General features: G+C 47.0%; 1 protein-coding gene across 2 annotated transcripts in view; it reads left to right on the top strand.

The window, feature by feature from the left end:
* Nucleotides 1-21817: 21817 nt before the first annotated feature.
* USP7 (ubiquitin specific peptidase 7) overlaps nt 21818-25876 on the top strand; it is a 70795-nt gene continuing 66736 nt past the window's right edge. For both annotated transcript variants that reach the window (XM_058816353.1, XM_058816352.1), the window contains exon 1: nt 21818-22358. In XM_058816353.1, coding sequence (XP_058672336.1) covers nt 22277-22358 — 82 coding nt within the window. In that variant the 5' untranslated portion in view covers nt 21818-22276. The remainder of the gene's footprint in view (nt 22359-25876) is intronic.

Below are 25876 nucleotides of genomic sequence, written 5' to 3'. Positions count from 1 at the left end.
ACAAGCTCTGCACTGCAGCTGGGCCGTGCTGGTTCTGTCTGCAGCCAGATTTACCACCAGCATCCTCTTTAACCATTGAGGGTAACAGAAACCAGTGAGGGGGTGGGTTTTGTTCTCTGGATAGATCTGCCCTGGTGTTGTAGTTCACAGTTCACACGCAAAGATACAAATTGTTTTCATTTCTTCTCCCTTTTAGCATTTTCTGCAATATTATCATTAGACATGATAAAACTGCCATCACCAAAGCTTTCTGCTTGGTTCAGGGCATTTTCCCATGTCATCTACCTGTATTTATTTCTCCTTTGCAAGAATATAAATAACAAAAGGTATGACCTGAGGCAGTCTGGGTATGGCAACCACTTCTGAAATCACCTGATGGAAATCAATCAGATTCTAACAGGAGTGAATAAGGATGCCTGGCCTGAAGGCTGCCATGCTCTGGGTCACCCATGGGTGAGGTTTTGGAGAGGAGAGGGGACTGGGAGGAGGCTGAGGTGGATCCCACCCTCCCAGTGTGCTCAGACACCCCAGCCTGGCTCCCCAGTGAGCTGTGGCTGCTGGGGATGGCCCCAGTGCCCCAGGCTGCTGCAGAGCCCCGGGGCACAGGGAGTGAGGCACACAATCCTGCCAGGCTGCACAGCCAGGGGATTCAGCGGCTCCCTGTGTCCCCTGTGCCCCCTGGCACTGAGGAGGGGCCAAGGGCTCTGCTTTATGGGTGCCCAGGGTCTCTTGGGGGGCTTCTTGTGCCTCTGGGTACAAACTGCCCCAGCCCAAAGCCTTTCACTGGCACCTTCACACACCAGCACATCTGGTGACAGCAGTTTATTTGTCCAAATCTGTCACAGGTCAGTGCTTAAATAACAATATTTGTATCTTGGTTCCTATTTTCTTTCATCTTCACTTTTGCTGTCACTCTCGGAAAGAGAGGCAGTTCCTGGTGCAGTCCAAACCTCTGTTTCAGCAGCTGAGGATGTGAGCTTTCTGTCTCACACCAGAAGGGAAATTCTGCTGTCAGGACCTGCCTTTCCCATTTAATTCAGTCCTCATCCTGCTGCCAAGGGTTTCAGATTCCTCTGAATTTTCTTGGATGAACGGCTAGACCTTGCTTGTTTGCAAACTTACTAAAAAAAGGAGGCAGGGCTGTGTTTTCATTTGCTTGTATTGTTTTAATACAAGTTGATATGTTCCACAAATAAAGATATTCTTTGTTTTATTCTTTGCATAACAGTAAAAGAAGTTTGAAGCTCCAGATGAAGCTCCAGAAAATCCATCAGGAATTCCCCAGCCTGGTTTTTAATCTGTGCCACCATCAGGACCATGAGTGAGGTCCTTTGTGACTGATCCATATTTTGGTACTGCTGCATTTTATGTGCCATTTATCAGGTTTTGGCACCACCAGAAAAGTTCTAGTGAAACATTTTTGTGGAGGGCAGAATGGGAGGAAGACTGAATGGGACGTGGACAGGAAGATGATTCTCCCCTGACTTGGTGGAAGAAATGAATGATATCTCCCATAAAATACAAGTGAATCTGAGTTCACAGGGATGCAATGCAGTCTGCCTGTGGCTGTGCCATGTGGTCTGCTCAGAAACCCCATAAAATCTCTTTATTTTTTCCTTTTAGACTCGAGAGAAGCTGTATAATATTTACACTTCTCTTGAACAGAGAAGAGTGAGTCATCCCAGTTATCTCACCAGTCCCTGAGAGCAGCCCTGGGGCCCTGAGCAGCATCCCTGGTCCAGAGCAGAGCTCCAAGAGGGGCACAGGGGCAGCCTCAGGAGGAGCAGACCCAACCTGGCTGCTGGGCAGCAGTGACATACACACACACACAAGAAATTCTGCTACAGCACAGTCTGTATCACTCTGTACACCGTCTCAGTTTGGGGCACACTGGTAGAGATTTGAGGACTCTCCAAGCAGTTTTTGTTTTTAAAGGAACTTTGGGCAAAGCCCAAACAGCTTTGGCTTGGTGAGTCAATGTTTCCTTCAAGCTTTTCACCCCATTTGCCACTTGATTGGTAGCAAACTGTACTTCAAGGACTATTTTCGTAGGATCCTTGGTGTTACTCCACCAGATCAGTGTAACATTAGTCACCAGGCAGAGCAGAACCAGCTGGAACAGCACACAGCTGTGTGTGGTCTTGTTCAGAGTTCAGAGAAACACAGACACAGCTCGGCATCAGCTCTGTCAGTGCACCTTAAATTGATCTTTTGTTCCTAATCTTGCCTTCTCTGGAGATAACATCCAGAGAAATTGCTCTAACTTTATTTGTGAAGGTCTAATGCTGATCAAAGATCAGGATACTTTCACATACAGAACATTAGGAGATAAAGACCAATCTTAGAACCAGAGAGGGTACAGATCATGCCATGTCCTCTCATAATGAGCTGTGACAGGGAAATAAAATTACTTGTCTAATATTTCTGAATCTGGGAGGACTGAAGAGAGGTTCCCAATAAGTCCCTGTGTTACTTTGCTCAATGAAAATTACATTATTTTATCATGTTTTCATACAAAGAGATTGGTTTATTTCCTTTTGCATACCAAGAGCAACATTTCTAGTTCAGCATTCAGGACCTTTTCTCTCCCCTGCCATTCCCTCCACAAATCCATTTCCCCACTGAGAAGCTTCCACCACTGAGCTGTGCTATCACTGTCAAGCATCCACCTCGATATTTGAGTGTTGTTTGTGCAAGACACATTTAGAGAGTGATTTGCCTCAAACAAGGGAGAAGAGATGTGCTCTGCTCTCTGCTATTGAGCCCTCCCACAAACTCCTGCCAGCCCTTCCACCCTCCTCCACTGCTGAGCTTTGCCTCTCATTTTCCCCTGGAGCGCTGTGGATCCCTACAGCCTCCTGATAAAGCAGCACATTTTGTTCTTCCCCCTGCAAGGTGTCTCACAGTTTGGGATTTAGGAGCCCAGGCAAGAGGTGAGCAGGTTGGTTTGGAATGGCCTCACAGTTTGCCACAATGCCAGAGCTGATGGAAGGTTAAACCAAAATGAGAAGCAAATAGCACTAAGCAAACTGGAGTTGATGATGGGAGGGGGAGATGAACACTTTGGGGGCTGCCAGATATTTTTTGAGCCACTGCTAACCTACAAGTTTTGCTTTCCATTGATTGATCACCTTATTGCTCTTGGTATCAGGGTGACAAAGGCTCTCTCCAGCCTCTGATAACGAGGGAGACTCTTCCATGCTCTCCCATGCCCTGCACAGCTCACATTGGTGGCCCTGCAGGCTGTGACAGTGTCCTCCTGCATGTCTCCAGAGATAAATGACAACTGAACATTGCACAGAAACTTTGGTGACATCTCTGAGCGTTGCTGAGAGGTGTGTGACATTTGGCATGCTAGGGGCTTGGCACTGCAACCCTCCAGGCTTTAATTCTGGGTCTACCCAAGATCCTTGTGCTTGGGCAGTAATCTCCAGGTTTGCCTTTCTGTGCCCCACCTGTGCTTGGGCTGCAGTGCAGGATAGAAGCTTTTCTTTTAAGGAACACAGTAACCATGCCATGGAGATTCTGGTTCTCAGGTTCAGGCTGTACCTGGCATCTGCATTTGCTGTACCAGTGCTGAGTGTGCCCCTCTCATGGGAAGGGTCACACGTTAACAAACAGGCTTCCTCTAATTAGCCAAATTCTAACCTTGGAGTTGAGTGGCTTTTCCACAGTGCATCATTTACATTTAGCCAGGAGCAGAACCCCGGGTACTTGGGAGCTGCCAAGAAGGTTCTCACCTTCACTCTGGGAAGAGATCAAGTAGACAGTTAATATAAAACTTCTTTTCATCCTTTTATATTTGCTTATTGCCTCTCTCTTTTCAAGCCATTAGGAAATAAGGTCAGCATCACCTCAGAGAGTACCTGTCATGCTGTTTTGCTGTCCCCTACTTCTTTTTGTTCACCAAAAGCCATCCTGATCTTGTCGAGCTTTGCCTCAGCCCTCATATCTGGAGGGTTCGTGTAGTGAGGAGCCGGGAAAACTGCATAAAGAAAAGGCACATTCACAAAACAGGAAAGGTTATTCCCCTTTAAATTCTTCCTGTTATTTTATTTTCAGTAAAGATTTGAAAATTCTCCTACAGAAAGACCCTGGCCACAAGGCAGTGAAGTATTTTCCCAAGTCTCTTCCCAAGCTCTTGTAGAACATTGAGTCCTTCTGCTGTAAGGGCTCCATCTTTTCTGATGCAATCAGTGATCTTTCAGATAAGTTATCAGCTTGATGCTCCCAAATTCTCACTGCTCCCTAGGCCCTGCAAGCTTTGATAATGTCCAGTGAAAAGTCTTCCACCCTGCTGAGCTCTGGTGTGAAGTTATCAGTCCTGCTGCCTCTCTGGTATGGAGTCTTGGCTGTCAGTAAGTCAGACTGCTCTCTCAGGAGTCCTACGTGCTGCAAGCAGATTTAGTTCCATGATTGTTTCCCATGAAGCCCGGATGACTCTTAGTCCTGGCAAGAAGTAGGTCGTATTAGCGAGGCTAACAGGATTAAGCACAGTTCAGTAGGACACTCAGATGGCCGCGGATTTCTGCCCTGCTGGCCGCGCATCAGGAGCGCCAAACATCCCTGACAAAGGGCAAACTTCAACACTCCTGCCTTTGGTGCATACCTACTTCTACCTTGAATAAAGAACAAACCCGGGCAATCTCAGAGCCCTCAGACAAAGGATGTGAAACGAGTCCCGTTTTACCCTTGGCTTGTCTCTTTCTGCACTGCTGCTGGAAACACTCGCCAGCAGAGCGGGAGCGCTGGGGGCGGCGGGCGGGCACAGCCCCAGCCCCATCCCGGCTCCATCAGCTCCCACAACAGCAGGATCGCATCCTCGCCACTGCCTCTAGAGGATAGAGCAATCATGAGTCTGCACAGGGGCAGGCAGGCCGAACAGTGCCATTTCAGCCTCCTAAAAGCTTTAAAATCTCCTGAGCAGCCCTGCCCAAAAGCTGCCAGTGAGTGCAGCCAGCCGGCAGGGCTGAGACTGGTGATGCAGCAGTTTCGCAGCGCTGCCAGATCCATCCCGCTCCAAACATATTCATAGCGGGCTCATGGACGTCCCAGGACTGCTTTGGCAGCAATTGCGCGGGATAAATAAAGCTCCCATTGTTGCAGATGACTCTGCTTTCAATCGCAGGGGAATCCAGGCCAGCGGGGACTTCTGCCTGATAAAGGCTCGCCCATTTGCGCTGCCCTGGCAATGCAGGGCTCAGTGCAGCGTTGCACTGCACCTTCCCCAGTTTATTTTGGGACAGTTGTTTCCTAGCCATTGGCAGCACTTTTCTGAGCAGCTACCCCTCCACTATAATGCTTAATTCTTGTGCCCCCAGCCTCACTGCACTGCCATTTGAACAGGCAGGAGTTGATATATTGCTGGCCATAGGTAGGTCTGGCTCTGCACATAAAAACAGAGGGACTCCTTGCCTCAGAAATCTTTATGGGGAAGAGACATTTATATCATGGGATATAAGTCTATAATCAAGGGCTTGTGTGATTTCTGAACTCTTCTGAACTATTGAGTGTCTTTCTCTGACATGCCTTGACAGAAAATCTTTTTGTAGTGGAGTTTGAGCTGTGCACATTCACTTAGAGCAGTCCCGAACATGACCTCTGAACAAATGCCTGAAAACTCCTTGGATTTCACTAGCTGTAAATATTCCTTTCATAGAATAAATTAAAAGGGCCTGATGCAGATGTTTGCATTCTACCTTAACTTTGCAACGCATTTATTTGCCCCTCCAGCAATCTACAGAACAATTACTGCTCCTGACTGGTGTGCAGCCTGAACAGCACAGAGACCCAGCCTCCTCAGAGAGAAATACCAGTCCATCTTCATTTGCTTAACTACCTTCCCCCTAAAACACTTCAGAAACTGCATGCAACTTCCCTGGAACAGAGATTTCTCACTAGTAGGCACCTGAATAATTAGAAGTCTTATTGAAAATTTTATTCCAGCAATCTGCTGTGCCTATACAGCATGTGTGTTTGAAGCTAATCAGAGCTCAGGAGGCAGTTTATATAAATCAGCCTGGGGATGGTAATATGATAGCAGTCGTGCTTGTTTATAACACAGCCTTCTACATGGTGCAAAGTCTGAGTTTGATTGTTTATAGCAGCAATGAAAAGCCATGCCTCTGCTTTGCCCTTTGATTGCTTGTCTCATCTGAACCACTGAAAGCTGTAAAAAATTCCAGCAGCACTTTTTTCTGGATGTTTAATCCACTACGCTGCAGCCTGTTGAACAGGAAAAAATAAAAAGTAGTAAAGTTAAGGTAGGCAGTTTTTCAGGAGTCTGAGCTCTCTCCCAGGGGCCAGAATGAGTGTCAAAGCACGTGTCTCTCACAGGAGCACTGGGACAAAGCTCTCACAGCCCTGCAGGGCTGGCTGGCTGCAGCAGCTCATGGCCTGTGCACAGCCAGCACACACAGCCCAGCTGGGCTCACAGGGAGTGCAATGGGGACTGTGAGAGAGTCGTTTGTTTTCCCACTTCTCTGGATGCCAGACGTCTCAATCTGCTTGCAATTTGGGGAGGGAAGGATCCCCGGGGGAGCAGGAGGGAAAGGAATGGAGGAGGCTGCTTCCTATGCTCTCAGCATGGCAACCCATTGAGAAACAAGGGAACACAGACAAGAAACTTGATAAAATGCAATCAATTATGTCTAAGGACTCTACAAAAGAGAGAAATGTTGCTTGTAAGCAATGCTTTAGGAATACCAGAAATGATGAGACGTGGTTTCTGCGCACTGTCCCGTGCAGATCAGATTCTCTGAGGTCTGACAGCCCAGTTGTGCTCTCCTTGGAGATTTTATCCTTGGGCAGGCATGGTGGGTTTCTCCCTGCACAGCACACTATTGGAATGGCACATGGAGCACTCTGGATGTATTCATTTGGGAGATAATCTCCTTGCTGCTTTTGGGAAAAATGACAAATGTGTGGGGCACAGCCTGACCCCTGACAGACACGCTGAGGACCAGCACAGAGGGCACTTCCTCACTGCTGGAAGGAGGGTGGCACACCCGACCTTGGTGCCAGGCAATAACAAGTGACACCACGTGCCAAACATGGGGCTCACCTGTGCTTTCACAAGACAAACAGGAAGCTTTTCCCTAACAGGTTTCCCATGGCCCTTCTCCAACACGCAGAGCGCTCATGGCCAGGGAGGCAGGGAGCCCTTCCCAGCACTCTGGTTCATGCCACACTCAGAACAGCCAGGTCACCCAGGGAGCACCCAGCACCCACCCTGGTAAAGCTCCCAGTGAACAGATCACCCCTGAGTATGTAAATAAACACCCAAAGGGCAGGGCTGGTCTGCAGGGAAGGTGGCAGTGTCCCCACAGGTGCCACAGCAGTGAGGGTGACACAGCCCTGCTTCGTGGCTGCTGTAAAGGTTACATGAAAAGCCATCTGGGGCTGGTGGCTGAACGTGACCATGGTTCATGGCACATTGTTTTCCCCTTTGCTGTGCTTCTCCAGGGATGTGGGGTCACCTGAGATTTGCAAGATGCACCCAGGGTGTGGAGCAGCCCCAGAGCCCCCAGTACCCTGAATTCATGGATGGGCTGTGGTGAACTGCTCCTGCTACAGAAGATGAGGATGTCTCTTGCACAGCATGTTAGCTATGTGAGCTTTGCATTTATTTTATTATCAGTCTCCTGTAGCTCCTGGGAGGGGGACTGTGCCCACCCATGGCTGTCCTGGGCTCTCCTGCAGGATGAGCAGCTGCTCTGTGATGCTCTGCTCTGCTGTTCCAGCCTGTGCTTTCTGTCAAAGACCAGGATATTCAGAGGACATGGTCTAGTAATTTTATTGGTTCCCTTTATCAGTTTTCAGCATCCATCTTTTAGCTTAATTATATATTTATATTTCTGTGACTGTAACAAATGCCTTTCCTTCTCTCAGTATCACTGACAGTAAAGTGTAGATACACAGATGTATTTGCCTCCTTGGTGTACAACAATGAGTTTCAATCCATAAAGAAAAATTAGACTTAGAACTGCTATTTTGGTGTTGGCTTTTTCATTAGAGTGAGATACAAATCACAGAACTCTTAATTTTCTTTATGCTGCTGCCCAGTCCCCTCTGTTCATGAATTAGCTGGCACTTCTCCTAGCTCACCATCAGTGTGCTGAGATGATGATAAACCTTACAGCAAATTAATCTGGGAGTGGGTGTAGGTAGTCTGAATTTGTGAATTTTTAATTCCAGATATATCTCAGAACCATTTTGCCTTTCTGTGACAATATTCCTCTGGGACAAACTGAGCTTGCCTACAGGTTACTGCTATCATTCTGTGCTTCTTTCACTTACTTAACCTATTTTTCTGCTTCCTGGATTCAACCATTAAGCTATCCAGTCCTTCAAGGAACCATTCAAACTTCCTAACAGGGAAGTCATTGATATTCAAAGACTTGTATTTCTTAGGAGCAGCTGATCTACAGAGCCTCTGCAATACCTATATGTATGTATTTATTTATTTTCAGTGCAAGGGTTAAGGAAGTGTGCCAAGCAGCAGAGGCCACACTGGCTCTGCTGGCTGCAAGCCACCACACAAACACCTCCCATTTGTAACATCCCCATTCAAGTGTCTTTTGCACAGTAAAATGAGGTCACAAGGAGTTTATGTGAGTCACTGTCCGACACAATAAATGTCAAACTGAGCATCTATTAAACTGCAGGGGGTTTGAAATGTCACCTAAGGTGGTTTTGGGAAAAGAATCTCCATGAGTGCTAAAGTGAAGCAAGGTGACAGGTCTGCATGGGAGGATGTGGTTGACACTCTTCCTGCTCTAACAGGCAGCCTTCCTCCTTTTCACTGACATGAGCCTGCTCCATGTAATTTCCATGGTGAGTTTTCTGTATGCAAACACACAATTACTACAATATGTGTGTAATTGGCTGTTCTGTTAGTTAATCATGTGGCTAAATCATCTCTCCATAAATAAAGCAGGAAGAATCACACGCCATCAATCTAGGAAAACAAATGAAAATAAGATTCTCTCCACAAAGTTTTGCAAAAAGACTTGATTCCCTCAGTTTCAAGAGGAGACAGAGAGCTCTGTCAGCCTTGCTGCTGCTGGCTCTGGTCATCTCCTGCTCCCCTCTGTGCCAGCTGGTGCTCCCAAAGGGATCCTCCAGTCCTGGCCATTGTCAAATGGGCTCTGGCAGTATTCACTTGCTGTTAGGAAACCTGAGATTTGTTATTTTTTAATTGATCCACCTCACATTCTGTTTTTTGGAAATGGAAAGAAGTGGATTGAAAAATAACTGTGAAAAAATGAGGAAGCTCCTGTGGGCAGGAACAGTCAGAGAGCTGATGGAGCCAGAACAGGAGGAACAATGGGCCTTTGTCCTTCTCACAGGTTATTGCTATTTTCTTTTCCTTGAAGTCCAAGAAATGACTCCCAAAGCAGTCTTGGTTCCCTCCAGTTGCCTCATAAGATGTTTTCTGGTGGGAATTTCCAAAGTGCTCTGAAGAGTTAAGCTTTGAAAAGTTTCAGCTTCCCTGACAGTTACAAAATGTTGCATTTTTTTCACCAAAAAAGTGACCTTTAACCAAAATAGCAGGGAAAGAAAAGTAATGAGCCTGAATGGTGTGTAACAGAGAAAGAGGAGAAGGTGACAGTGGCATGTGCTGGCATAGGTGTCCCTGTGGAGCTCCCTGGCAGTGCCCAGCCCCACCAGAGGCAGAGAGCACTCACTGCCCAATGGCCACAGGAGGGACATGACAGATGGACAGACAGACAGACAGACAGACAGATCCCTCCTGGAGCTGCACCCTGGCACAGCCCCTGGGCACTGCCAGGGCTGCCCTGCTCTCAGAGCCCATCCACACCAGGACCTCAGCCCAACCTTGGAGATTCTCTTCCCTTCAGGTCTGGTCTCCTGCCTCCTTCCACCTCCACACCAAGATGTAGCTCCCCCTGCTCAGCCACCAGTTCCCAAAGTCACAGCTGCTCCTACAAGCCCTCAAGAGTCAGCTGAAGTCCCTTCAGCTGTGACTCTTCCATGTTTCTTTCCTTGCTGTTCTGCTGCTGTGTGTTTCTACTTCACTCTTCTGTCTCTCCATTGGGGCAGAAGACTGAGGGTGTCCCCATGGATTTCCAGACAGCCACTCCTCAAACTTTTGCCTGGCAGGATACAAAACTGGCTCATCACCATGCACAAGCTCTCCACAACCAGCCAGATCAGAGAGACCAACAATCTACCTGGCCTCTATTCCCTGCCACATTGTCCAGAACCCCTCCATCACCGCCACCATCCGATGCTGAACCAGGCTCAGCAGATTAAATCAGCATCTGAGGTTACACCACCTTCAGCCCTGCTCCTCTCCAAGGCAGAGATATCTGATCCCCCGGGGAACCAGGCCCTAGATTGCCACTGTCAGCCCAACACAGGAAGGAAAATAACTCCAGCCTGGATTGGCCTTAATAGAGAATTGCAGCAGCCCCAGTGCTGACTCACAAAAACTTGTCCTTGTTTTGAGAGCAGTGACACCTGGGAAAGGTGAGCACAGTGGTGACATCTTTAAACATACTGACCTTGGCAATGTAATATTTCTGGGATTGTGTGACACTGCTATAAATTATTATCCAGACACACAGGAAATGAGGACGAAGTGTGCTACTCCCTTGAAACCAGTGCTGAGCTGTTGGACTGGGAGATGATCAGTCTCAATCAACTCAGTAGCAAGTTGGAAGAATCTTTGAAAAACAACCTATTTACACACCAAGTTGCTCTCATATTTAGACAGCACTACAAGTAATTTTCAGCTCTCAAATTATAGGTTACAGAGAGGAAGAAATCAATTGCAGTGGATTTGCAGGTCTGCAAATGGCCACGTGTGAAGTCATGCACAGGAATATCCCCTTTGGAAAGCTGTGGGAGCCTGAGGACATCAGGGCTCACCCTCTTCCATCTGTACCTGTGCTGGCTGAGGCATTGTCTGCCTTCCTCAGGTTCTGAGTGGCTGAGTAACCTGTGCAGGACTGCTTCCTGATATTTTAAACACCTTTAGGCACAGGCTTCCACATTTTTCCTGGAAGGGTATGTCCATGATTTAGTACGTAGCACTAATAAGGCATTTTTCATATACTCAGTCTAAAGTTTTTGAAAATATTCTTTCTTCTCTCTTACCTTTATTCAAATTCCCAGAACAAATAATAGCTATTTTTTATTTTGTACCTGTGTAAATCTGAAATATTGCAAAGAATAACCCATTTGTGAATTAATGTATGCATGTTCTTTCCTAATTGTTTGTTTGTTCTTTAATTCTGGTTAAGTGCTATGAATGCCCAGTGAGATTGTATAGTGCACTAGCAACACCCAAAAAATATTGACTGTGGAATATCAACGCCTTAAAAAAAAACTTACTGTTGGAAGAGAACATTCAGATCCTCATTCCAGTGAAGATTCTCAGTTCTATATCTCAATTTCTCAGAATAGATAAACACAAGGCTTTACAACCCAGAGAGGTGGTGGCTGGGTACAAACTGATGCCCTCCATAGCTGGATCAGCTGCTCCATGCAGCTCCCAGTCTGAGCAGGAGTCAATGTTTTACCAGAGAAATAAATCAGAGGGCAGAAAATAAAGGAGGGTGAGAGTGGGAAGGAAGCCTGACAGAACAATACAGAAGTTACAAAATCAGTGTCTTATCAGGCTCTCCTGTTGCTAAAGGACAGGAGTGAAGAGTCTCTTCAGGGAGCTCAGCTCCAGTGAGTGGCTGCCCTTTCCAGAGCTGCCTGGACTCTTACCCCTGCAGGAGGTGACAAAAAAGAAGCTACACCTATGAGAAAAACCATGTCAGGATGGAATTATTGAGAGAAAGGGATGGATACAGAAGCCAAGTCATATTTGAAACAAAAGGTGTGGTAACTCAGAGAGATTTCCATCACAGCATTGCATTTTCTGAAAGATGCATGCAAGGCTACAGCAAAAGCAACTCAGAGCTAAGGAATGTTATCCTGAAACAGATGAAGCTTCTACTGGCTTGAAAATCTTGATTTCTATAATATCAGAAATAATTTCCGCAGCACTGGAAAACTAAAATAGGATTTCTTGCTGTAGACCAAATCTAAAGCATAATGGTTTTGTAGAGGCATGGAGACAGTCCACAAAGCTCACCCTCAGTGGCCTTTACAATTTTACCTCTGGTTGTTAACAAAAATTTAGAACAGGGCTTCACTATGAGATTCAGGGTGAAAATGGCAAAGTGTCTCAAGTCTCCTCTTTGCAGGGACTCTCAGATGAGTTCTCTGCAGCACTCTACCATTTAAAATCTGAAAGATGATAAAGAAGGGACTGATGCATGAAACTCACTTGTTGTCAGCAAAAAACTCTGAGAAACCAGACAAAGATTGGATCGGCCTTAATCTTTTTGAAGGAGGTTAAAAAATACTCATTGCCATATGAACCCACAACAAGTCTTAAAAGTCCACCTTGGAGTAATTCACTCTAGGTAAAAGTTGTTGGCATTTTTACATCAAGGAGCCAAACTGCCTGGTCTGCTTCCCACATGCACTGGGGAAGGTCAGTGCCTTAACTTTGTGCTGTGATGAGCTAAATCACCTAGGAATCATCAAATGAGAGCACCAGTTCTTCTTCACTTGCAGCTTTAGTCTTCCCAAGTTTGAAACCCAGCTGATCACCACCCAAAAATCTTCTCCTCATTCTGATCGAAGGACAGAAGCAAAAGGTTTGTGTTTGATAGAAAGTTCCTGGCAAGAACTTTGAATATCCCATCCTTCTGAGGCTTGGGCTGTGATGAAAGATGGATTTTGCTCCTTCAGCTTCTGCTGTGGAGGATCCTTGAGACTGATTTCCTTGAAGCTACTCAGAAGTATAAAATCCTGTTAATAAATAAGAACCCCTGTCTTTGAGCATTCAGATGACTCTGTGAGTAAACCCTTGGCAGAAACATCCAGTTTGATGATCAGTTTATTTGGCTTATGGACCAAAATATGGACCAAAACATGAAAAGCTGTGCTACTGAGCCTTTAGAAGCACCAAATTAAGGCTCTGTAGAAGATTCTGATTGTTAAGCTATTAAAGAAAAGCTTTTTGAAGTATCAATGCACTCTGAGCATTGAGGCAGGAGGCACAATGAGCACCTCCAGTCTGATTAGCCTCCAGAGCAGCCAGGGAAATCAAGTGTCCAAGCAGGTTCCTGCATGCATCATAACCCTCCAGGCAACAGCCTGCACCTCTGGCAAAGCTGTGGTGATACAGTGAGCCCTTCCTGGCCAGGCACAGTCAGGAAGAAATTATGAGGACATGACATTTTCATATACATATACAGACACACATGTACAGATGCTTGCTGGAAAGAGTATAGGAATCACAGGAATACTGCTTTTTGTTTAATGCAGCAACTGCAGGATCAAGCCAGGAAGTTATTGAAAAGTATCTTGTCTTAAAGATCCCAGAATAAGAAGTGACTTATACTGAAAAATTATCAATTTGTTTTCTGTGCATAGCAAAATCTGAAAAAGTGACAATTCTCTTCCTTCCCATGCCCTTCTACTACTGACCACACCATGCATGAGAAGTGTTTCAAATACAGTATACCTAAAACTGCTCCAGATATCTTCCTCTGACCCTCCCCGCAAGTTTTCTCAATAGAATCAAATGTTTTTTTATTGTTAAAACCCAAGCTCACCCAAAATGTAGCCTGAGTGAAAGGCCACTTCACTCCCACTCCAGTGGCAATAGGAGGGGTTGCCCAGAAAGCAGAATGTGCTGAAACACTGCTGCCTGCTCTGTGATGTCTCCTAGTCAGAAAACAAACCAGCCTGATTAAATACAATTCATATTCATGGCTAAATATTGAGGACAAATAAAGGTAGTCAGATGCCATGGTTGGCTTTGACCTCACCACGTGGAAATGTTAATTCATGCTGAATTCTTGCTTCCCACACTATTGTCAGTTCTCCTTCTTTGTTCTTGAAAGTCCAACTTCCCAAACTCCTCTGAATGTAAACTGCCACTGACAATAGGAAGAAGTACAATTATGTGATTGCACCAGCAAACAACTCCAGTTTCAGTTCCATTTCAGAATCCCGGTTAAGTGAATTCCTCCTATTTTCAAGTCTTCAAATGCAATTGACTGAAGGAGCTCTCCAGATGTTTATCTCTGTGCTCCAAGCCCTGCTCTCTCTATTACTCTAATTGGTATCTTCCTCCTCTCTGCAACTTGCTGCAAAACCCAGGCATTGCTGGGGTGAGAAACTCCTCCTCCTCTTCAAAAACAACATCAGGAGCAGTTTTCTAGGAATTAGTACTCAGTTCCTGCTCAAATGTCTGTAGCATCTACCTCTGAAAATTATCTTAAGGAGGAGATGGCAAAAAAATGTCATTCGTTTCTCTAAGCCTTTGTGACAAAAGACTAAAGATAACATTTTTATTCTGTTCTGGGTTTTTGGCTGGCTTGCATTTTGACCTCTCCAGCTTTGCTGGCTGGCAGATAGCACAGGAAAAACAGGAAGGTGACAGTGGCAATAAGGCTGATATCTGAACAATCAGAGGGCAAGGGGTTCTAATCAAACTACTTCTCCTACTGAACTCTAATTCTTCATAACAGGAGAAGTTACTCTGGGCTAAATTCAGCAGTCACATCTTTATCAAAAGCCAAAGAGCTTTTACTTCATGAGTTTTGTCTAGGAATTATGAAGCTTCATAACTCTGATTAAAAAAAAAAAAAAAAAAAAAAAAAAAAAAAAAAAAAAGGGAGAGAGAGAGAAAATACTTTGGTTTATTTTACTGGAATTTCTGACCTGAAATAAAAGCTTGAGACTCTGAAGGACACTGCATTGATTCTTGGATCTTCCTGCCCAGAGCTCCCTGCAGGATCACAGCTCTCATTTGAAAGTGATAGAAAGAGAGCTCTGTCTTCTAGGACCTAGTTTTATTCACTTCAAAGCAAAAGGTGTGCCTTCTCAATCTTATCTTTTAAAAGTTTCTCTCTGTTACCAGTTTCACTTCTTCTCTTTTATTCTCTCTAGGTTCTTTTCTCTTCCACTTAAAAATGGATCAATTCAGCCAATGCTGTGACACTCATATGAAGTAAAAATGCCAATTACAGATGTGACTTGCCTTGTTTATTTAGTCATTCTGTGACTACAGATTTTGCGAGGTTTGCTTGTGAAACAGTTTACAAGAATAATCTTCAATACTGGAATCTGATCCACCCGTGCAGACTCTACTAACTTCACTGGGTCTGCAGGGGCTGATCAAGTTGCAGGATCAGTTCCTCCATTTGTACTGAACTCTGCCAGATTGTAAATAACACATTGGAAAAGAAATCAAATCTACCCCTCAATGTACAACAGATTATTCTAATATGACAGATAGAGACTGGATGTAGCCATGGCATCCCCTGGTTACGGTCTCCTTGGCCTGCATTGGTTTGTTAAAGTGTGGGCATGAAGTGAAGGGCAGGGTGAAGAGGAACCAGTCAGAGGTCATCATCAACCTGAAGGCAGGTTTTTCTTCTGTGGAAGAATGCATAGGAAGCAGATAAGGAAATTGATGGAGTTAGATGGCAGGGTGAGTCTCAGGCTGGTGCCTGGGCTGCCATCAGCTTCACAATACAGAAAAGCCAAACTCAGCACCCAGGCTGGGATGTGATGTGCAGTCAGGCGAAGGGAGGTGACTTCAGGGAGAAGAAATGGCTCAAATTTTAAAAACTCTGATTTTTCAGGTTTTATTTTGTATTAATTTTCATTTTAACACAGTAGTTTCCTTGACACTTTGTTGGCCTAGCAGCACTAACACCTGCCAGAAAAAATTGCATTTTTGTTAGCAGAGACAGTACCTGCCTATCTCTGTGTCCCTCTCCTGCAATCAAAGCAGAGAAATACATTGTGGACACACAACTAATGCCTCTAGATGGCAAAGCCAACTTAAATGTGTGCTGTGGTCTTCTGGGTCAGCAGTTTGGCGCTTTGCAGAGCAGCTGTCACATGTGTGGCACAGGTGTGACAAGGACAAGAACTGAAGCACCATCTCTTCAGTCTCAGTGTGGTACCTTAGCTGAAAAGTTTCTGTTCTTGTTGTGTTCAAGAACTCTCTGGGCAAAATGCACAGAAATTCTTTGGTATTCTCAGTTGAATAGAAAAGTGGCCAAGTGCCATTACAGGTGACCCTTTCTTCTAATGTCAAAAATCAGAAAAATTAAAAAGTAAAACATTTTTTAGCAGTAGAGTGATCAATTGCTATGCTAAATGAAGAATTCACCTCATTTTGATCCCTCTACTCTGTTGGAGTGTGCAATACAGGGATGGACAGAACACACAAAACATTATTTTTTCTAAAAAGGCCAGTAACTCACTTGAATACACACACAGCTCACATTCTGGACTGGTAAAGTACCTTCCATTCCCTTTTTACTTTGGATGTCCATTGCTGTAATATTGACTTTGTACTTTACAGTGTCCAATAAAATATGATGAGAAAAAAGAACCATTGGACTTTTCAAAGATGGTAAACAGAGGCTGATCACCACAGACCAGTTTAGGTGTAAACATTCAAGTTTTCAGCAAAACAGTCCTGGTTTTATTGTGAGAATTAAAGTTTATCAGTTCCTTTTTTTAATAGCTATGACATTAGAATCTTGATTGCCTGTGAAAGCCATATAAACATTTTGGCTTTGAAAAACTACTACAAAATATACTTTAAATCATGTAAATATTTGAAGTGTAGTGTATTCAGTTGTAATGGGTTCACACCTTTCATTACTAAGGAATAAGGATTTATATCTCTCCTTAAAATATGTTTGTGTGATCAAAGAGAAATCATCAAACCAAAGATCTCTTTAGTGAGAACATCCCTGAAAATGCTGTGATTATGTATTTTACCCTAGTTTTCTGAGGGAACAAAGCTTAGGTTATTGCACTGTCTGCCTGTCCATCAGTCTCAAAAAAAACACCAACCAGTAAAGGGGCAAAAAACTGAAGTGGGAAATACCTGCATACTTTGTGGAAACTGCTGGCACATTTAAGAACCATGGGATTATTGCAGCTTGGAGCAACTTTCAGAGGTCACTGAGTCCAGCCCTTGCTCAGAGAAAGACTGGGGTTATTCGGAGCCATTTGCCACTGGAAAGAAAAGCCATAAAAGACTGAGGTTATTGCAGGATATTGAGTGTTACAAAATGTAGAAAATACATTTACAGGGCATGAAACTCCATCCATCCCACTACTTGTGGAACAAGTTGCTATAGCTAAATCCATACACTGCAGTCAAAGAAATAACCTCGTTTTCCCAGGTCATTTTGAACCTTTAACAGAGTTTTATGGCTTTTGCCTGCTGGCCTCCTGTCTCATGTGCTGCAGGAGGATTGTGATTGTTTCTTTCCCCACACTCAGCTTGAAGGTGTTTGCAAGAGCCACTGATCACCTGCTTCAGCTGCAAAGTCTCTGGTTTGCCATTCTGTTGATCTAGAGCACCTGGGACAATGGATATGATTCTTTGGGTCCCTAAATAAAGGTTCCTTTCACTCTCTCCAGGCACAATGCAACCCAGGCAGCAGAGGCAGTGGGACAAAGCATTAGAGCAATGGAATGGGGGGCTTCTGGCCACCATGAGATAATTCAAACTACTTTTATCACTGTGGCAGCAACTGTCTGATTGTGATGTGTCTGATGTGAGATGGAGGAGAAAAACTATGAGAGGCCAGAAGAGGCTGCCTGACTGGGGCACACTCAGTGGCATGAGTGTGTCAGTGCCTGCTGGCACAGAGGCATGTCTGCATTAATGGATATTCATCCACAAACATAGCAGAATAAGCTGCACAAGCAGCAACCCCAGTTCTGCTGGTTTAGTGCATCTGTATTAAGGGTGTGTGCTGCTGTAATTGCCCTCCTGTCATTAAATGGCTATACATCTTCTTAATTATAGACACAGCCACCTGCACACTCATGGAGCACCATCAGTGGTGCTGGAATGAGCTCTGCACTGGCCAGGAGAGGCCATCTCCAGGCTGGAGCAGGGCAGCAAATGGAGCCAAGTGGGAAGCAAGGTTTCCTGCAGCAGGGAGGAAACAACAGGCTGGCAGAAACACTCCTGGTCTGCCTGATTCTGCCACGGGCACAGGATGGGCTGAGCACCCTCCTCCTTTCCTCCAGTTTTGTGCAGTTCCCTCCCACAGTTTCCCAAGCCGTGGCCATCAGGCCCTGCTGAGGATGGGGGTACCCCAGAGCAGGACAGGATGAACCTCTCTGGCTCTGCCACAGTCAGGATCTTTCCTGGAGGGCAGAGGCACAGGGAGACACGGGGCTCTCTCTGGGTCCTGAAGGCTCAGCCTGGTGCACAGACACGGCTTGTGAGTGTTTTAAAAATAAACAGCCCGACTTGGGTTTATTTTTACATTTCAGGGAGGCTGGGGAGCAGGTCAGCCTCGCAAAACAAAGCCCATCTCTTCAATGGCATTTTAAAGACACTAGCACCTCCAACTACATCTCATTAGGATGAGTAATGGGGAGGCAATGTGGAGAGGCTGCGGCCAGCCCCAGCCCTCCTAACCTGGGCACACACAGGGGATGGAGAATCCCCTTTGCCTGCTGTCCCATGCCTGGATGGAGGAGATGAAATCCCCTTTGCCTGCTGCTTCAAGCTTGGACCTGGGAGATGAAATCCCCTTTGCCTGCTGCCCCATGGTCTGGATGGGGGTGATGAGATGAAATCCCCTTTGCCTGCTGCCCCACACCTGGACAGGGGAGATGAGATGAAATCCCCTTTGCCTGCTGCCCCATGCCTGGATGGGGGAGATGAAATCCCATGCTCAGGTGCAGCTTCACCACATGGCTCAGTGCTCTGCAGAGCACATGGCCAAGAGGGACAGTGATGGGAAACAGGATAGAGGCCAAACTTTAGAGAAGATTCTGTTACGGGTGTAAGGAATTGAAGGAAAGAGTGAAAAATCGAGGACAAGAAGGAAATGAATGGATACCTAGACTCTAATCACAATGTTCCTGCTAATAGTTATTTAGGTTTTTTAAGTATCACTAACCCATGTCAGAGATTTACCCAACTTTCCTGCACAAGGAATTTGCCATCAGAACTAGAGTGGACAGGAGTCACTGCGGGATGTGCTGTGCAGTGCAGAAACAGATTTGTAAGAAAACAGGAGGCATTTCTGGATCAGCTGGATGAGGAAGTGATTTGGAATCAGCGCTGGAATGGAGACAGTGTGAAGTGCTGGCAGCAGTGACATGGTCAGGTGGTTGTACAGAGGTGACCATCCTTTCCTTCAAAGGACAGAGCCTTTGTGTCCTGTGCTGGAGAGCAGAAAATTTCAGGAGGGAGTGCTAAAGGCTCAGGAACACTCAGCAGACATATTATTCATGTATTTAGGATAAAGTGTTAGCATATGTTGAGATCTGGACTTCACCTTAGGCTCTACAGTTAATAAGATTTCTATTTCCTGCTTAGAAACAATCAAATCACACTGCTACAATCACTGGCTGATGAGGTATAAAATGACTTTTTAATTATTTCATAAATGCATTCAACATTACTATGTACTCAAAATTTATTCCCTCTTAAATATAAATACTCAAATCAATTCTTCATAGAATTTTACTATTTTTGCACAATATAAATGACACATTTTCATATGTCTTGTCAAAACATCTTAAGGCACTTTAGACCTTATTGTAGCTGGACTCTCAAAAGATAAAGTTCACTTAAATTAGGAATATACAGTCAAGTGCTGGATTTTGATATTTTGCCTTCACAAACTGATGATGCATTGTTCCCACACACAGCTAATGACAGGAAAATTCCTTTCTCTCTCTTCAATACTACATTTTACACTTTTCCACAGTAAAGGATTTGTACAGATGAATTTGCACAATTTTTACTCCCCTGAAACAGTAGGACTTTTGGAACATTATTTCAACAATTTTGGAAAATTATCTACCTTAGAATGAACAGAAGCTCAGAGAAGTTTTTGCATACAAAATAATGTTTTTAAGGCTCATGTTAACATCAGCTTGCAGTTAATTTTAGGTACTCATTCTCACGCTTGCCCACAAGCCCAGTGTCCATGGCTGAAAAATCAGATAATAACCTGTAGCCACCTTCCTGTTGTGACATACTGGTTCATCCTGTATTGGGGATCACTTGGAAGGGAGGATGGAGGGATGAGGTTAAACCTGGGTATGATTTAGGAGGTTGGAATGGAAGTTGTTAGGAAACAGTAATTGTTCTGGGAGGTAATTATAGGGAAAGCCTGGCAGTGGGGAATTCAAAGTTTAGGACATGAGGAGACTAAAGATACGTGCATCAATCTCTGTCTGAACATCTGTCCTAATCTCCCTCTTTAGCTGACACACTGTAAACCCAGATTTGGCAGATTTGTCATGTTTTTTGCCTGGGTCAATATCAACAAATAACTTCCAGATCTGTAATTCATTTTCCTTTAAAAAGCTTTTGAAAATTCAGAGGAACAGGGAAAGTCAGAATAAATTTTTGAGACGCAAACTATCAAATTAAGTGCTTGTAAAACCTGACCCTCCCACTACTATCCTCATCTTCGTTTATTTTTTCCATTTTCTAGACCTAGAATTTACTTCTTAAGGCAGGGTTTCACACACCATAGTTGGAAATTATTTTCCTCCCCTGCCCACCCCTCTAGACTCCTGTGCTGCTGAGAAGCCAGACGTGTTGAATTGGTTTTGCTTTGCTCATTTTATAAACTAGAAAAACAAGTAATTTAAAAAAATTCATTTATCTACTTGCAGGTAGACCAGCACTGTCTGCTTAGGTACATTTCCAGTCCCTTCAGGAAGCCAAATTTTGCATGTTCTGTGTCCTTCCCTTTGGAGCCTGTCCTGCTGCCTGTTTCCCAGGATGCTGAAGTAAACACTGGACTGTTTAACGGAACTCTGCACGGCCTTCCAACTACACCTTCATCCTGAAATGAAGTTGCTTCCTTCATTGCTCTAACCGAGCAGATATTATTGATTCACTCGCACTCCTGCCTTCTCCATCCATCCTGAGAAAACAGACAGGTCTCTCCCTGGGAGCCACTACATCCTCCGGCAAGGCCCATGATAAAACAGCGGCATGCAGGTCTTGTTCACAGCAGATTTTTCCCTTCCCACACACGACACAAACCCACCCTTCACCCACCGGTCTATGCCGCACAAGCAGTGAGTGCCCGCCGGGGACGGGACGGGCCGACCCCGGCCCAGAGCCCCCTGCCCGGCCAGCCCCGGCCGCAGCCCGGTGTGGGGCAGGGTCCGCCATGAGCCCCGCACAGCCACACACCCGCGGGCCCGGGCGCAAGAGGCAACCGAGCCCACGGGCCCCGCCGGAGCCCCGCGCGAGCCGGCCGGTGTCGGTGCGCGGCCGTGCGGGGCTCCCTCCGCTCCCCGCCCGGGCCCGCACGGCGAGCACGGGGCGCGGCCCCCGCCAGCCAGAGCCGGGGCGAGCAGCGGGGTCTCGGCCCGCCGCAGCGGCAGCTCAGGGCCCGCCGGGCAGCGCAAAGCGGCGGCCGCAGCGCTCCCCGCGCAGGTGGCAGCGGCGGCCCTGCGGAGAGGCCGCGGCGGCAGCGGCGCCCGGCCCCTGTCCCCGCCCCTCCGGCCTCCTGGGGCGGCGGCGGCGGCCGCGGCGCTTTCCCCTCCCTCTCTCGCTCGCTCCCTCCCTCCCCGGCTGCGGGCTGTTCCCCCTCATGCGGATGTGACATTTCACGGCGTTACCGCAGCCGCCATTTTGAGGCACAGAGCGCTGGCGGCGGCGGAGCGGCAGCAGCGCGCCGGGGCTCGGGCGACGGGGGCGGCCCGCGGGCCGGGAGCGGCGAGCCGGGCGTCGGCCAGCGGCGGTGCCGGGGCGCCGGGGGGGGCGGGAGGGCACGGCAGGGGCCCCGCGGCGCCTCCCCGACTTCGCAGCGCCGCGGACACCTCGCCGGGGGAAGGGGAAGCGCCGGGCGCCGCCGGGCCCTGACTCTGGGTCTCCCGTCCCCCCCTCCCGGTCCCCTCCCCTCCGGCCCTCGGGGAAGCCGCCGCCCCCGGCCGGACCCTCCTCCCAGCCCCTTTTCCCCGACCGGGTGCCGCCGCCGAGATTGGGCGAATAGCGAGTAAATACGTGCGCGTCTCGCTGCCTCCGCCGGCGCCCCGCTCCCTACTCGCCGGAGCCCCGCCGCAGCCCCCCGAGCCGGGCGCCCAGTCCCGGCCGCTGCCGAGGCCCCGCCGCTCCTCCGCCCCTTCCCCTCCCGACACAGGCCCGCAGCCCCCCGCGGGAAAGGCCCAGCCCGCCGCCGCCACCGAGCCCCAGCCCCTGCCCGACATGAACCACCATCAGCAGCAGCAGCAGCACCAGAAGCCCGGGGAGCAGCAGCTGAGCGAGCCCGAGGACATGGAGATGGAAGGTAAAGCCCGCCAGGGCCCGCGCCCTCAACTCCGCCGAGAGTTTCCCCCTCGCCCCTCTGCCCCGCTCGCGGGGCTCCCCCAGCGCCGCGTCCCCTCGGGGCTCCTGGGCCGCTCTCCGCGGTAAACACGCTCTGCCCGGGCCGCTCCTGCTGGCCCCGGCAGCTCCGGGGCGCGGGGAGCGCTGCTCGGCGGGGCTGCGGGGAGACGCCGGGCAAAGTTGCGGTGCGGGGCCGGGGGGAGACGGCCCGGGGGGCTCCGCAGGAATTCGCACCGCGGGAGGGGGAGGCCGCGGGGGAAGCGCCGCTACAAAAGGAGCCCCGCGCCCCCGGACCCTCGGAGCCCCCCGCCGGGCGTGGGGCGAGCCGGGGGGGGGGGGGGGGGGCCACGGGGGTCCGGGCAAAGTAGTTGCCGTGATTCCGGGGCAGGGTTTTGCCTGGGGCGGGCCAAGGGGACGCGGCTGTCGCGGGGCTCCCCGGCGGGGCGGGCGGGGGGCTGCAGCCCTGCCCTGCCCGGCCGCTCATTGTATGCAGGCAGCTACGCTGCTCGCCATTTTTAATTAACCCTCCTCCGAGGGTTATTTACAGAACCCGCTGCCGGCCGGGCCTGCGCGGGTCGGCGGGCAGCGCTGGCCATGTGTAGCGCCTGCACAGCCCGCGGCCCGCATCCTGCACCGTCATGCAGTTGCGCTGGTTCCATAAAGGAGGCACTACGTTTGCATGTTCCCTACCCCCGTCCGGTGTAGTCTCCAGTGGTGCCTTTAGCGGGGCCTTTTTTTTATTTTTTTCTTACTCTTTTTTGCGTTGTGGTGTTGTTTTTGCACGCCCTCCCCTGCTCTGAACAACACCTTCCATCTGAATTCAACGCTGTAACATTATTTCGGGCAAACGTACGGCGGGGTTTCGTTCCCAAAGGAAGGACGGCCACAGTGAGCTAGCTACTCGTACCGATTGACTTGGAGGTCAAAATCACCAACTCCCTAAATATTCGTTTAGAACGCCTGGCTGTGAAGATGACAATTCTTATTCAGCCTGACATAAATACCCACTAGCATAAGATATTTTTCTGAAAACGGGACAATCGACTTGGCACGTGTACCCTTCTGCTAAATAATAACCACTGAAATTGGGAAGAGTGAAGGTGCTTCAGTGGAAGTTTGTCACAGTGACTGTGAGATTACATTTCAATTTTACAAGGTCATTACATAAACCTGACTTTTTAAAATCTAGCTATTTCATAAAATAATGGCTAGAACTTATTTACTATCTAAGTTACTCTTCAGTTCTGTTTTAGTAAAATCTCCAAAGTGATGTTTCTATACAATGGGACAAATAAGTAAAAGGAGTGGATTCAAAATATACCTCCTATTTGTATACATACAAGTATTAGTGCCTTGTGGGTTACAGTTTCCAGCAGATTGTTTGACAGTCATTAGTAATCTGCATTTTCTCAGTGTCCTTTTAAGTCCTTTAGAATATTGACTGTATTTACGGTGTTTATTTTGAATTTTGTGGGCTGGATGCTCTGCCATTCTGGGCTCACTGTGACATGCTGGACATTTTTATGCAGTTTAAGGGTGTCCTGAACTTCTCTGGATTGCACCCCCTCTGGCACTGGTAATACAGGAGTCCAAAAAACATGCAGAAATCACTGATGATTGTGAAAATCATGCTGAGGCCCAGTTCCATTGGAGGAAAGAGTCTCTGCACATGTCAGCATAGTGACACTAAGAATACATCATTGTCTCAGAAATCTATTTGTACTCTATTAGAACACACACAGCTGATTCCAGCTGATATGACAAACTTGGTAATTTTTGAGACTTTACAGAACTGTCCATTTATGTAAAAACAAAACCAGAAAAGTTTAGCCTGTGGAGGTTTTTTCCCATACTTGATTTTTCTTAGAGAAACATGTTAATTTTACTAGACTGCAGAGATCAGCTTATTGCTAACTTTTATTAAAAGTTGACATCATGGGTATATATTAATTTAATGTGTAAAACAATGTTTGTCATCTTAATATATGGGTGTTAGTGTTTTCTTTAGAGATGTTTTCAAGCAGTGAGGAAAATGCTTAATAACATGTAGTTAGCTTAATTTTAACATGCACAGAGCAGTATTGGATGCCATTCTTCAGTGAGTGATCACATTAGATTTAGGAGGCATGTGAAGAATGCACAGTGGAAAATTGCACATCTTGATTTGAAATTACTTGAAGGTTTGCTCAGTCTGTGTACAGCTACACTAGATGAACAATTTTTAAAGAGTGAAATAACAATTTTAGATGCAGTAATCGAAGTATGGAATTCAACTCTTCAGGGTTGAATCAGATATGGTATTTTGAGTGTTTGCTCTCATGTCACTATGTTTTCCTCTCCCCTTTCCCTTATGACTAATTTACTCTTCCTTGATGACCTTATGGACACTGTGTAAGTGGAAGTACTACTGGACAGGGCTTTTGGACTTCACAAGGGATGAAGACATTCTCTTTAGAAAGGAAACTTAACCTCTGCATGAGGGAGGAAAGCAGCAGTGCCAGCCACGGTAAGGGCAGGAACACACTGAGCAGCACCAGGGGATGGCTGCAGCCTCACCTGCAGTGCTGTGTGTCACCTGTCACCCCTGTGCATTTAGTACTGCTACCCCTGGGTGTCAGTAATCAGCTTTAGCCTTACTGGGGCTTGGCAGCAGTGCTATGTGGACAGAGAAACTTTAAATTTCAGGGCTCAGTAGGGGTTGTGTCCCTCTAGCTGAAGGCAGCTGAGGGGACACTTGGAGAGCACAGTGTTTGCTGCTTCTGGCTATCCCCTCAGGTGCCACAGCAGCAGTTGGGCTACTGAACCTCCCTGGGACTATCACAAACAGAAGGTGGGGGTTCAGATGCAGTTCAGGTTGTTAATTGGGTTCACCTTGCAGTCCCATTTAGTGCTGTGTGAGTGTGGTGAGGGCATTGGGGCGGGAAGGAACAAGAAGGGCAGCTTGAGGTGGCACAGGTGATGACAGTTACCTGGCCAAATTCTGTCACTGCTCCTGCATTCTGTGTGCACCCCTCATTTATTCCCTGCTGCACAAGAACATGTGATTGTGGCTGCCTTTGGGCCCAAGCAGAGTGGGAGTGCACATGAGCCGTTGGTGCCTGGGTGTTAGATAAATTAACAGTTTGGGGTGCTGATTAGTAAATTATCCTGTGGAAATTTTGAAGAGTTTATTTGTATGCTAAATAAATTTAGTGGAAGAAATAAATAATAGTTTTTCTGTACTGTAAGTAGGGTGTGTAGTTTGCTTTATCATGCAAAGAATTAGGGCTCTGGCGTTGCTAGTGAGTTGCTCTATAAAGTGTAATTGAATCCAAGTCTGATACTTTATATATGCTTCCTCTGTAACATCTTTTCACAAATGCCTGAGCTTCAAAGAACTCTGCTTAATACAAATCTACAGTTACATGTTGCATGGCGTTCTTTCATGAAAAGTCTCATTTGCAGCTTAATAATTGTAAGTTTCCTTGTTTATAATTTGAA

The sequence above is a fragment of the Ammospiza caudacuta genome, chromosome 17 (genome assembly GCF_027887145.1).
Source record: "Ammospiza caudacuta isolate bAmmCau1 chromosome 17, bAmmCau1.pri, whole genome shotgun sequence".
NCBI classification, from domain to species: domain Eukaryota; kingdom Metazoa; phylum Chordata; class Aves; order Passeriformes; family Passerellidae; genus Ammospiza; species Ammospiza caudacuta.
The sequence above is the reverse complement of the archived record's forward strand: the minus strand, read 5'-3'. Positions and strand labels throughout refer to the sequence as shown.